The sequence below is a fragment of the Camellia sinensis genome, chromosome 6 (assembly GCF_055761805.1).
Source record: "Camellia sinensis isolate YWXY chromosome 6, ASM5576180v1, whole genome shotgun sequence".
Classification (NCBI taxonomy): Eukaryota; Viridiplantae; Streptophyta; class Magnoliopsida; order Ericales; family Theaceae; genus Camellia; species Camellia sinensis.
Genome location: NC_138966.1, coordinates 93,718,565 through 93,732,995, shown reverse-complemented (window position 1 = coordinate 93,732,995; position 14,431 = coordinate 93,718,565). Strand labels below are relative to the sequence as shown.

Sequence of the window (14,431 nt, the reverse complement as noted above, 5' to 3'; positions counted from 1 at the left end):
AGCGCCGAGCCGATGGCTGGAGCCGAGCGCCGAGCCGCGGCTGAGCCGCGCGACGAGCCGCTCCTTGAGCCGAATTGCGCTGAGCCGCGAGCCGAGCCGAGCCGTTTTTCCCGCCTGGCTTGGCTCTAAGGCTCTGTTTGTTTGTTTTTTAATTCTGAATTGCGTTAATTGGCCATAATTTATTCGTTATAGCTTTGTTTTAAGCATGGTTGGTACCCTTAGACTCAGAATTAATTTTTATACATTCTATAAAATTTTGAAAATTTTACGAAAATAAAAAATATTTTTTCTGTGTTAATAATTCATTTTTTATGCTTTAAAATGATGCTGGTATTGCATAAATAATTTTCTGGGGTTGAAATTTTTATTGTGGACTTCTGAAATGTTTTAATATCTACTGGTAATATTGTCTCATTTTATCAGTTTCTGGATTTTTTATTTCTAATTTTATGTGTATTTATTAGTTATTTAAAATTCCAGAATATTTCAGAAAAATTCCAGAAAATTTCAAAATGATGTACACTTTAATTATGGAATAATCTGAATATTGAATACAGCATATTTTTTTTGGGTTTGTAATATGTTGTAATTAGAAGAGCATGATTATTTATTTATTTATTAGAATTCCATTATTAAATAAATATAGCATGAGTTATTTGTAGATTTACATTAAAATGCTATTGTATGGAATTTATCATGCTTTGTATATGCCATAGTCAGTGGGAGGTTATTCGGTTGAAAGAAATCTTTGTAGATTAACTCCCGAAAACCAATATTTTGCGCATAAATTAAACTAAATTTTGGATAATTGTCACTTGTGGCGCAAGAGATGATTACGAGCATAGCGGATTTTCGATCTTGCGACTTGTGTAATATTGTCACTATTTAATTTAGATTTTTGCGGCAAAATTATATTATGCTAATCAAATTAATCCCAATGCGAATTTCTCTCTAAATTGATTTAGCTTATGGAAGTTAATTTGGTTGACCTAAACTTAGTAGAGATGTTCAAATGTGAACAAACTAATCCCATTCTTTAGATGAGAAAAAGTCTTGGAGACTTTAGGTCAAACCTTAATTGAGCCAAAGTAAGGAAACATGACTCAAAGTCGCCGTGTTTTTGTTGCCTTGTTTGGCACAATAAAAACTAATGTGTGCGCTATAGTTAGCGGCACGCTACATAGTTTTGGTTGGCGAGTTTTGGAGTTATGAAATTAGTAAGCCCTCAATAGTTCTGTATATGATCTTGACTAATGAGCTGCGCGGATTGACTTTGTAATTTGACTTGTAAATAATGTTACATCATTGGATGAAGTAACATTCAAGAGTCACGTCATCCAAGAAATGCGAGCTTAAATAAATTAGTCATTAAGTGTAAGACGAGTAGCCAGTACGAGCAGTGTTTTGCTCTCTACCCAATTATTGGGAGTGGATTAAGCGAAATTTCATGCACTATAATAGTGTGCGTTGAAATATCACGTGAAGTTAAAAGATTAGCGCTTAGAAGCTGCAAAATCTATTAACACTGAGTGAAAAGATTAGCGCTTAGTGGCTGCAAAATCTATTAGCATTGCCAACTTGTCTAAGTGTGGACACTTACTGTTTCCACACTTGAGTGTGAAACATGGATGAGGTGCTTCTTTGTGTGATTCCTTTACTAGGCTAACGTTTTGAATAACATTTACCACTAAGCGCAAACGTTGCAGCATAGTAATGAAAAGGTTAAGGCTGACAAGGTTGTTATGACTCTAAGAATTTAACGCATCGCTTGTAAGAGCATTGTGTTGAATTAGACTCTTTAGCCTAATTCGCGCTTAAGTTACTTCAGGAGCTATCATAGTTGATAGCTTATTCTCTCCTTCTTGTGGATAGTAGAATTAATTGCAAGTAACTATGAAGCGAGAAATAGAGATGGCAACAGGAGTATCGTCATCTTTCAACTAGATGTATTAAAGTGTATGGAGAATAAAATTGACTTGAAGGTGCAGGGGATTAGCACTTACTAGTTAAATTTGCGACTTAGGCGCAGTTGATATCTCCATGACATCCTTTTTATGATCTAGTGAATATGACTTGGTCGTGAGTCATTACCTAGTTGGGCCTAAACTTTTAAAACTTGTCTTCGAGAACTCACACATTAAGATGATTGGAATTAGTTTATGACATTGGTCATGAACCAGTGGCTTATTATACTTAATCACATTAATGAGATGATGACACGATGGTTTGAGTAGGCCTTCTCGGGCCCACTCGCTTATGACATCCTGCTCTCATGTGAATGTGTAACTTTGTTCGCAATGGGTGCGCACAAGTAAGTAGGAAAGCCGCAGAAGGTCATTTGTTTTGGCGCATTTAGTCCACTATGATATTTTGTGACTAGATATGTGTGAGGGTACAATAGCTAAGCCTCAATCTCGACACATTTATAGATTACGATACGCATCTGAGTCAAGACTATTTGATCTCCCATAAGTCAAAAGTTTTGAGATGATTTTTGACATTGCACATATGAGGTCGAGATCAATTAGATAAGAGTTTTTTGTGCTTTTAGTTTTGACCAAGGTGGCGAGTATCTATTTGAGTTATTTTTTCAGAAAAACTCTGTGAAGAGAGATGGATGCTTAGAACATTGATTATTCCTAGTACTCAACAACACACTGGTGTAGTAGAGATAAGGAATTAAATATTGTTAATGTTAGGTAGATAATGGCGCAAAATGTTTCCCAATTGGGAATTGCACTAGTTTGTTGCCTATATCCCTAACTAAGTGCCCTCCATATCAGTTTTTACACTCCATTTTGAGTAATGGGTTAGCAGAGAGCCATCTATGGGCGATCTGTAACCATTAAGCAGCTTATCTTTATTCTACTTCTCATAAGATTGCGAAGTTAAGACCTAGGGTTCTATAGCGCATTATTGTATGCTGTCTTGTAAACACAAAGGGTCGTGTGGCGCATTATTGTATGCGGTCATGCAAACCCTCCGGGTCATGTGCATATAGGTAAGAAGCTTTGTGGTAGTGTAACTAAGTCACATAAAGTTTTATTAGTAAAGGTGACGTGAATAGAGTTTTCGGAACTCTATAAGATGGAGAATTCCAAGCATAGCGCTCTATGTAGCCTAGTTGAGAATGGAAAGAAATTTCCAATATCCTAGGGACAGTGGGAGCGATGTGTCTACTAATGGATTACTCCATTAGAGCAGAATACTCTACATTCTTAGTTGCGTGGTAGCAAATGTGAAAATTTTCCACGTCATCACTGGGTGATTGAGAGGGAAACATTCATGATTGCTCCGCAAGATGATAAAGAGCCTAGGATAATGCCAAAGGCTCTAGTCTCCTGTTTTTAGAAAGTGGATCAATGTTGCGCAGTTTAAGACAAAGTCTTTGAGGATTAACCATTTTTTATAATTTGGTTGACTTTCCATTATGACGCAAAACTGTTATAAAGTTATGCGTAATTTGGATAGTCATTTTTGAGGCATAAGGCTCGCTAGATACCGAATGGTCGCACCATTGAGGAAAGTGTAGACCATGAGAAGACTTCCTCTTGGGGAGTGAGGTTATTTTGACTTAGGCTATAATTGACATAAGTTCGGAACATTGATTTGTGGACATTGTGACCCGATTTCTCATTAGAGAATTGGATAAGTAGATCCGTAGGGATTTACCTTCTGCTTTTATGGTGAAAAGTTAGGAGCGCAAAAAGGTTGCTAGTTCCAATAAATCTTTTACAGCCTAAAGCAGTTATCCAAACAGTGGTTCTTAGATTTCGTCAAGCCATGATAGGGCAACGATGATCGATGAAGACCACTGAGGCATGATCAATGGTCCAAAAGAAGTTTTTCCTTACTTAGTCATTATGAGCCAGGAATTTATAAGGTTGTCGCCACCTAGGGTGGGCAGTCCTCCATTTTAGATATGATGGACATGGGTGATGTAATTCATATGCTCGAATGTACGATCCTTAGGGATTGTTTTAGGAAAATTCTCGGTTTGTCTTCGATGACTTACATAAGGAATATCCTAGAACGATTCTAGATGCAAAATTGCAAACCCATTGACTTACCTATCGGTAAAAGCCAGAGCCTTAGCTATTGAGTGAATCCTCAGATTGTCTTTGGGAGAAACAGATGACCTATATTCCTTGATTTTTTCTTTGTTGTGGGAGCCTAAAGTACGCTATGTGGGCGTATTCGGCATGATAAGTTTTATCTTTGATAAATGGTTAACTGAGTTGTTTAGACATTGACCTTGCTCATTAGACTGTGGATAAAATGCTTTATTAGAAGCATATTAATTTGCTCCTTGTAAAATTCAATGCGCTAGTTGGGCGCATCTGCGCTAGTTGGGCGCATTAAGAATGAATGCAAATTGGTCACCAAAAATATCTTTAGAGACGTTATTGCGCAAGAGGTAGTGATCTTAAATCATTTCATGTGAGGCGCACATGGTGGATTCCGTTGTATATACTTATCGCAAGAGGTGCTGATAAGGCTTATGTTTGGAATCTATAATTGCGCAAGCTGTGGTCAATTTTTTTTAAATCGATCACTTATTTTGAGATGATGGGATGTTGACACTATTATGGTTTGTGTCATAATGATTAGCAAATGATGATGTCAGCAGGCAAGATTGGCTCACTCACACGAGCAATCGCCCTTGGCGCTTGGGAGCGAGCAAGGATGAGACTGGTGGTTTATTTTTATTCGGAGCCAAGAGAGGCTTAAATCATCCACTATGTATGTCGCCTTGGTTATAACCAAGATGAGGTCGTGTTAAGGACCAAACATGGATGTTAGTACCCACTTTCCATGTTGTGCCTGTTATGATTAGCCAGATTCGAGATCTCATTTGGCGCCTAGAAGGCGAGCAAATAGAGAATTCGGGTTAGGCGCTAGAAAGCGACTAGACTAATATCTGTACGGTGTATCGAGTATGACGTCACTCTTTATGGAAGAGTTACTCCACCGTAACATATATTCATACTATATGTGCTTAGCGACCGAGTAATGAGGTGAGAGAATGGATCCCTGCTTCCTCACCGTGTGAGTCTTACGAGTCATTATTGATATGACTTTCATTTATGTACCCTTTTGTGACTTTTGACTATGTCATAAGGTAAGGGGTTGATGTTCTGCTACTTTGGTATGTTGCCTGTGGTCATGCATGATTCGGCCTTAAGGGACATCACTGGGAAAGCGGTCAATCCTAAACTAAATGGCATGAGTGCAAAGGGAAGATCATCTAGTATTACACCACTGTTGTATATTCACTGCCGGCAACTCACATCGCTCTGTATGAGAGGCGAATTGAGTGTGAATATATTGCAAGAATTGAGAGGGTCAAACATGCTCTTTTTGAGGGATTAGAGATGTTTTTTGGACCGGTGTAATTAGATGGGTCTGGGGTATATGAGACACTATTTCTATTCTTTTTGGGTTGATGTCTCTATGCTGGCTCATTTTGAGTTTCTAGTATAGAGCTCCCACATGCAGGTGTTCTCAGCAGTCGCACGGTGCAGTGGCTAGTATGAGATTGTTTATTTTTGGGGAGATTGAGATTGAGACGTGGCAGTGTCATGCCAACTCATGTCCGAGTGGGAGATGTTAGAAATTGGGCGCCCATGTGGCATGACCCTTAGAACCTTTTGAACCTCATCCAAATGGGTTTTGAATTTAAATTCAAACCTATTTGGATGAGCCACTCAGGATATATATCTATCATATCATGATATGGATAGATGATATAGATATCAGATATTATCTCATTTAACCAATGGATAAATGAGATAAATATAATATATATCTGATATATGGTTATGGGTAACAAAGAGAGAAACAACGTATGTTTTGTTTCTACCCATGATACTGACTCTCTCCCAAAAATAACGATCAAAGTCATTTTGCACTGTGGTTTGTGTGGGTGATATTCACCATTGTAATATCACCCCACTGCTGGGATTGATTGATTGAGTATGGAAGCACGTGATTTATCCACGAGGTTTTAGTTCAAACGAGGTATGATCTAAACACTTTATTCCGCTGCATGTTTTGTGTTTTGATTTACATAAACAAACATATAAAGAGTAGCTCTGGTGATTTTTCTTTTTTTTTTTTTGAAAACTTTTAGGTGTGCATTATATACCATATGCATGCTTTTTTATTATGTAATTTTATGATTTGAATTATATATTTTTGTGAGATGACTAATCTAAGTTCAAAACTTATTTGATTTTGTAAATTTCAAAATTTATATGAATAAATTTATACAAATTTATATTCAACTTACATATTTTTATAAAATTACTCACATAATTTTGTAAAAATTTACGTAATTTAATCAATTGTGCATATGATGCGCAACCCTTAAACACGTCCCTTTGTTTTTTGGTCGCATATGAATTGTTTGTTGTGCAAAAGCAGTTTTCCAACACACTCGCCAACTGAACTTGTGATCACTTTATTATCCAAGCTCTATGTTTTGGTCTTTTCAAAATTTGAAAAGATATTATTAAATTTTGACTACTTTGTTTTACAACCATTTATAATTCACTGAAATTATCGATTACATGTGGGTCTATTATTTGCTAAAACTGATATTTTTTAAAAAATAATTTTATAGAAATTGAGTTGTAATTGGAAGATTATAAGATAAAATTGAGCTGAAATTACTATTTAAAAAAAGTTACCAGGAATTGTGTTGTGCTGTTAATAGGATAAAATTGAGATGGAGCTTGATCCATATCTAATTTATTTATTAATTCGAATGAAAATATGAGGGAATACCAATTCGGCATCCCCTCAAATGAAATTTTGGTTCTGCCCCATAGGTAGGAATGATGTTAAAATGGATGATTTGGTGGCTTCCGGCACAATAAGAGAATGACGGAGCTAATCTGCTTGCTTGTGCAGGCAAAGACTACTCGGCTCAGGCACACCAGAGGAGCTTCGACTAGGCATACCTAATTTCGGGTAAGTGTGCAACTATCTATTATGAAGTTGATTCCTAAACCCCCCATCTATCCCGATATTGAGTCAACGTTGTTAAGCTTAAAGTTGAATCAAGAAGGCCGAAAGCCAGGCAGTACAACTCACGTTGGTATCGATTCTTGAAGGCAGAAGAAAGTGTGGTTCATTAAATTGGAGTTCTTTCCATATCTCCTTCAAGTAGTATTTTTTAAAGGAGATTTTACCAATGAGGTAAGAATATTATTTCAATTTTCAATTGATTTGTATTATTTGAATTGTTCTGTGCTTCTGAAAAATGAATACAAAAAACGAAAAAAATGCTAAGGCTTTAAGCTTTAGGACATAACGAAATTTTGAATCCAGCAACCATGAAGCTATGACATTCATCAAATTTAAGAATTGAAAAGTTAATAGATTTTGGTTATCATTTTAACCAGAATCCTTGTTTGTCCTCAAACCCTACTTTGGGCAATCAAGAAGAATCAAATTGTCCAAGGTTTTGACCTCCATATCCAACCCTAGCTACAGATAATTCAAAGTCATAGCCTAACAAGTTGAGCTTTCCAAAAGCAAAAGTTTCAATTAGGACACTATAAAATACCCGACAGAGTGACTTAGCTCAATGGTAAGACTTGTTGTTAGCGTCTTGGTGGCATATGTTCCGATCAAGGAAATAGTCGCTTTAAAAATTGAAGTAAGGCTGTATACATTTTGCCCTTCCTGGGCTCCAATTTAGCAGGAATCTTGTGTATTAGGTCACCCTTTTATGCTATAACTCACACAAATCAAACACTAGGAGGAAACTTAATTTACTAGAAAAACAATGCTCTAGTAAAGGAGATCTACGAACTTTTCCAAAATTTGGATTGATGAGAATATAACACCAAGCCCATTTCAATCCATAGCTCAAATGATCAAAAACAAGAATGACAAGAAATAAGTCACTTAATACTTCCCTTACCAACCATGAATTAAATTAATAATGAATGTTGTGATTCATACAGACATCAGATTTTTTTGAGTAGAAGAATTCCAACTACGCATTTTCCATATAGTGGTCATCCTTCGGTTGCTGCCTGACTGGTCATATGAATGCGAGCTATTTGCACCTGTGAGCAATATCTACCGAAATTAGATGGTCATTGCTTTAAGAAAAATGGAAAAATTATCATTCTATTAAATGCACTGTTTACCTCTTTTTCCCATTTGCATCTGACTGTGATGATTGCTAAAATCAAATGTTTGAACCACAGTCCCACTGATCATTCCAGCCCAGATACCCTATAATATATTGATTTGTGCATGTTAAATCAAGGATATACAATTTGGTCAATGAGCTTGTACTTAAAATGGAGCGCACAAAAAATGGTTATTTGATTATTGCTTTGAAATTTGTTCATTACCTGATTGTGCAGTTGCTTTATTGCATAAGCTCGGTGTGACATGAAATAAAAGGTAATTTGAGAATTCAAACTAATTCTACAAAGGTCTAAATATTCAAAATTTTGCCTCTTAACAGTCTCAGAATTTGGAGTGGGGTACGACATACCGAGCAAGCAGCCCAAGATAACCCCAAGAGGGACTCCAACAATATAGTAGCTGCCTATGTTTATAAATGCCACCAATGCTTGCCAACCAGATCCGACTGCCACACCTGACAAACAAATACAACAGAAAAAAATTATCTACGGTCTTTAATTTGGATCCTAAAACGTAAAATCCAAGTTTCTTGATAGACATCACACCTGAGAGTACTGGTTGAATGCAGTTGAAAAGAACGGTAAATGCCAGCAATAATGCTAGTTCATTGACCATTGTAATTACAGAAGTGTTCGAAGTAAAGATCATTGCAAGCTTATCAGGGAAGTCTACGATCAGAAACCAAAAGAAAAGACCCACGACTAGGGAAGTGAAACTGAGACGATAGTAGCAAACTTGGCACCTTCTGCATTGCCTGCTCCAAGTTCGTTAGCTACACGTACCCTGTATTTCAAGTAGATTACATGGTTAGAAAAGCTTGTTTATTATTTTCTTCAATATTGCCAATATATAGTTTTCCATTGTTATAGGAGTGCTGTGCTAACCAGTTTCACTTTCGTTGGCTACACTCATCCACCACTAAAACTAAAACCGAGTCTCCATCTCCATTTTCAAGTGATGAAATCACAGTAAATTTCCATCCCATTTTTAGAATCAATAGAGTTTCTCTTTGGCCAGAAACATACCCACTTCATGATGTGCCATCATCATTTTGCATTGCTGGGTTTGGATTTTCAGGATTCATTTTTCAGAAAATTGAAATTTTTTGTCTTCAGTATTTCTTTTGTATTTACTAATTTTTTTAATATTCTAAGCAATTTTTTTAATTTTTAGATGTACCTAACATAAATACATTTAAAAAGTATAATATTTGTGAATTTTTTTTAGAAAATTCACTAAATACCAAAAAAAAAAAAAAGTTAGTAATTTTTTCGTATTCTTGTATATTTATTGATTTTTTTACAAATATTTTACTTTTTAGATACATCTAAGTAAGGTGCATCGAAAAAATTAAAAAAAAAATTGCATAAAATTTTAAAAATATTCACTAAAAACAAAAAACTAAATTTTCGAAAAATTGAATCCAGAAAATTGAAACCAAACAAACTTGTAATTTTATTCCATACGCCATTTTAGATACAAAGAACATGGCACGAGGTTTGGAGGTTTAAACCAGACTTTTAAAATTTCATGAATTAAACAGCTTCTTCTCTTTAAATATATTTCATCAATGTTTCAAATTTTCATAGTTCAACACGATTCATGATTAAAATCAACATCAAAACTGACAAGTGAGATCTCATGCTTTATTAATTTAGACCTTGTTTGTCATAATTTAAAAAAGTCAAAAAGTCACTATCCTATTTAAGTCACATCACCTCTCTATCATATCACTTCAAACTCAACCCAGATCCAACCCATATTTCATAAAAAGTCAAAAAGTGCACTTATTTAGAATATCCCAAATAACCCCTTACTAACAAAATAGTTGAGAAGATGATCCACATCAAATGCCATCTAGGTTCTTTTCTCCTGATTGATAAAGGTCTGCAAACCAGCTAATAACAGATGTGTCAAAAGTTCAATATCACACATGGATGCTGCTGTCGCACTTCTCTAACAACAACAAAATAAAATAAAAAAGAAGCACTGGGATAGAAAGAGCAGCATGAAGGGGCATCCAGATAGTAATGGCTACACATAAATTGATGATCAACCAACAAACAATGGCATGTTTAAACTTCCATGAAAAAGAGATCAACAAATTATGTTTTCCATAACGTCTGAAGGCATGCTCTATTACCAAGGTGGATACATTCTGAATAATGGAATAACAATAAAATCTACACTATTCCAACTTGTGGTATGACAAAAATACCATGTTTTTGGTTCAAAAAAAATAAAATAAAATAACACCAGTAGAAATGTATCTTGCATCAACAGATGCCTAATAGGAAACATAAGAGAAGAAACACATTCATCTCAAAGTCCATGTATGTAATACACCAAAGCTAATATGATGATTGCCACGCCACAATAAACAAAATATTCAAAGAATGCCTTTAATCAATAGACCATGGTGCTCAACCTAAGACCTAGATCAATTAATGGAAAACAAAGTTTTAGACAACTTTATTGAGGTTAGCCTTGAGGCAAGGCTAAGTAAAAATGCATTGAAGTTTCGATTTTTAGGCGACACTTCTTAAAGGCTTAGAGCATCACAGTATGAGGTGTGCATCTTATACACCTTTTGTGCATAAGCATGAAGACTACTTGCCACCATGTGAAGATCAAGCAAATGACCAATCAAGGAAACGACACAAAGCTAAGCCTCAAGCCAGAACTAAGAAACATGGACACAAAAGCTAACACGAACACAGGACATGGTGATTTAAAAAAAAATGGAGAGACGGACATGGCAGTGACACAACAATAAATTGTTTTATGCATATATATTTGTTATGTAGATTAATATTAAATTTATAAATAGTAAAAATTAACAAAAATTAATACTAATTTAATATTTAAAAAAAAAAAATACTTCACTCTTAAACTAACTCTTTCGTTTATGTCATATTTATGAATGATCTATTAATTATTTAAATCTAAACAAAAAGTAGTAAACATTTAATATCCAATATCTATCAAGAGAGTTAAAAAACTAGTTGGCATGTCCCCCAAAAACAAATTAATTAAATAAAGGGTCCCGTACATGTCCCCGTGTCCAACACCGCTACGACAACTGTTTTGAAATGTCAGCTTCATAGGGCCAGAAGCTCAATAATTGAAGCTAAAAACGTTGATTTCACCTTTGATGATGACAAGTTTCCTTCTCTGCATTGAAATGTTTTCCACTTTGAGGAGAAAAGTTTTTATACGTTTATATTTAATTTTTAATATTTTAAAATATTTTATAGGGTAAATTACACTGACAACTCCTAAGGTTTGGTCCAATGAAATCCCCACCCCCTAACGTTCTAGAAATTACATTCCCACCCTTGTGGTTAATAATCTCATTTCATAAACCTCCTTGCTTAAATTAAAAGCAACAATTCCTAATAGAAAAACATAAGAAATTACATTAAAAAAAACAAAAAAAGAGTAAAGCAAAGGAAAGGGGAAAAAAAAAATAACAGAGGAAGTAAGGTAAAGCAAGAAAACAAAGAGTGCATGAGTTTAATATCTTCATTCCGTCTAAATAATTATAATGATAGGGGTTTAGTGTAATTTTCCAAACATCAAGGAGTGATATGTATTAAACCCAAATCTCAGGGGGTGTAACTATAATTTGTCCAATTTTATTTAATTACTCAGTATAAAAGTTCAAACTTCAAAATGCTTACACCTCCCTCAGGAGGAATAACATGCCTCTGTTAACCATTCACCTTTAGAAACTTTGAAATGGACACAACAAAAGGTCTACCAGCATATTATTACTGATGGGGTATAGGAGACAGTGTGAAGTGTCACAACACATGCTCCTAGTGAAAGGGTCATGTGAACATTGTGCTGAAGATGCTCCTTTCTTTTGGGAGAAAAGATGCTGCTTTACAAAAATTATTTCTTTGTGGAGTTTTAGATATACAAAGATTTTCAAGATAAATGAGGCTTCATTTGGAGGATGGGACCTCATATACAGTGCATTTTGCTTTTCTATCCCCATAAGCTTCCGTTGCTATCTTATAATTTTAACTTTGGATCACAATTTGGTTTTAAATTCCAGGGAAAGAGAAAGAGACATAGACTTACAAACATTAACATACCCAGTTGCTGCGAAAAATCCAAGGGGAATCATGGATTCCCAGGCGTAGATCGTAATGCTACCAAAAAAAAAAAAAAAAAAGAAGAAGAAGAAATTAAAATGTTAAGAACAAGAAAAACAGTTCAATTGGCAATGAAGATAAATAAGCAAACCAAAGCACAAAAGACCCAACCAGATGGACAGGGCATCAAGAGCAACTTCAGCATTATTCATATTCCCTGAGATTATAATCAACACTCTATAATAAAATTCTCCAACCTGAAAAATAACAAGTAGATTTCAAATTCAAATTCAAAATCAAAATCATTGAGAGATATAGAGAGCACATACGAGAGCATGACCCCAGAAGCCACAGACAGTTTGAAGAAATCCCAAAGCCCAACAAAAGCTTGTTCGGAAAAACCAGTCCAAGACTGAGGACACCCACCACAACCCACGTAGCAAAACAGTCCCAAAACTGAAACCCACCAAGAGAAATCAAGAGTAATTGCAGTGCCAACAATGCCAACTCTCAACTTATACACAAACAACCAACTAACAAACACATGCAGTGCAAGTGCCAAACCAGACACCCAAGCAACCACCGCCGTCTTGAGTTGGCACTGCAAAAACCTCACCAATGTAAACTGAAATGCAAAGCTCAAATGCATCGGAATCAACCACAACGCCACCACACCCGCCAGCTCTGCCACCGCTGCTGATTGTCCGGTGAGCTTAAGTATAGGTGTAGCAAACACAAAAAGAGGCAATAACAAAATTGAACTAAGGAAAAGCACAACCCAAGAGCGTTGCATGTATATGCCCAACCTATGGTACTGTTTTGCGCCATAAGCTTGGCCACAAAGTGTTTCAAGCGCGCTTGCCATGCCCAGCTATCAACACAAGTCAGACAAAACAGATAGTGTAAATTGAAGAATTTGGGCAAATTATACTTTATCACCATCATTTTAGCTATCAATTTATATCAATATAAACTTTCGTAAACTATTTGTCACATGAATGAATCAAAAATTGACATTTGTCTTGCACATAACATATCAAATAGTTTTTTTTTTTTTTTTTTAATTCTATTAAAGGCAAATTATATATACCCCTCAAGGTTTGGTTTGGTTAAATTACAGATCGTCTGAGTTTTGAGAAATTATAAATTTTTCCCTGAATGCTATATTTGCATAATAAATTAGGAGTAATTTGTTATGAAATATAAACTTTAGAGGACAAATTATTATGAAAATACAAAGATCAGGAGCGGGATGTAATTTCCAAAACCTCAAAAGTATTTGTAATTTAGATAAATCTCGATGGAGATATTTGTAATTTGCCCTTCTATTAATGTCTTTGTTTTTACGTATTTATATGATAAGATATGGATACAAATTAACAATTCACAGAGCAAATAGTAACATTGTTTTAGTTGAAATGAGGAAAGTGATAGTGAGTGAAGTTGGAAGTAGTTTGAGCAGACCAAGAAGCCGAAGGTGATGCCGATGATGACGGTGGTCACAATAGAGATGGCGGCGAGGTCGTGATCGCTGAGGTGACCGGCGAATGCTTGAGTGATGACGGTGAGGGAGAACATGGCGAGGCGGGTGAAAATGGAGGGTCCAGCAATGTGCCACATCTTCTTTGACTCTACCCATGTCCGTCTGATCAAATTCCCAGTGTTTGATTCTTGTTGCTGGTTGTAGAGATCTTCTTCTTGTTCTTCTTGGTATGGTGCTGAGATTAACAGGGGTTGGTTGTTTTCTTTTTCTTGTTCGCCCAATCCCATGAGTTGGATCCACAGAATCCGGAGGAAACAGAGTTTAATGGAGGTGATGACACTACTAGTGTGGTGTGGTGTAGTGAATGGTTTAGTCGGTGTGATTTTGGTTGGATTTGGGTCAAAGTTGGGAAGTAGATCTGGTACAGAGATGGGGGTCAAATGAAGCGTAAAGATCCTGTGTCTTCGGGCCCTGCCTTAGGGAGGTTCTATTTACACAACATTTTTCCTCTTAAAGCATACTATTAATTAATTTATTTATTATTATAATTTTAATCTTAAATGAAATAATCATAAAGGATAAATTATGATACATACTATTTATATAATTATCATAAAAGATAAAAATGAATATAATACACATCAATAATCTCAAACTTTTTACCTACGTATCT

At 35.5% G+C, this 14,431-nt stretch overlaps 1 protein-coding gene across 1 annotated transcript; it reads right to left on the bottom strand.

Moving 5' to 3' along the window:
• Nucleotides 1-7,911: 7,911 nt before the first annotated feature.
• LOC114302652 (protein DETOXIFICATION 27) lies at nt 7,912-14,230 on the bottom strand. The gene is given in 10 exon segments (XM_082874240.1): nt 7,912-8,081; nt 8,166-8,210; nt 8,212-8,253; nt 8,490-8,626; nt 8,718-8,885; nt 8,888-8,955; nt 12,276-12,332; nt 12,447-12,532; nt 12,601-13,146; nt 13,740-14,230. Coding segments are annotated over 10 exon segments (1,506 nt in total). The 5' UTR covers nt 14,046-14,230; the 3' UTR covers nt 7,912-8,030.
• Nucleotides 14,231-14,431: the final 201 nt, after the last annotated feature.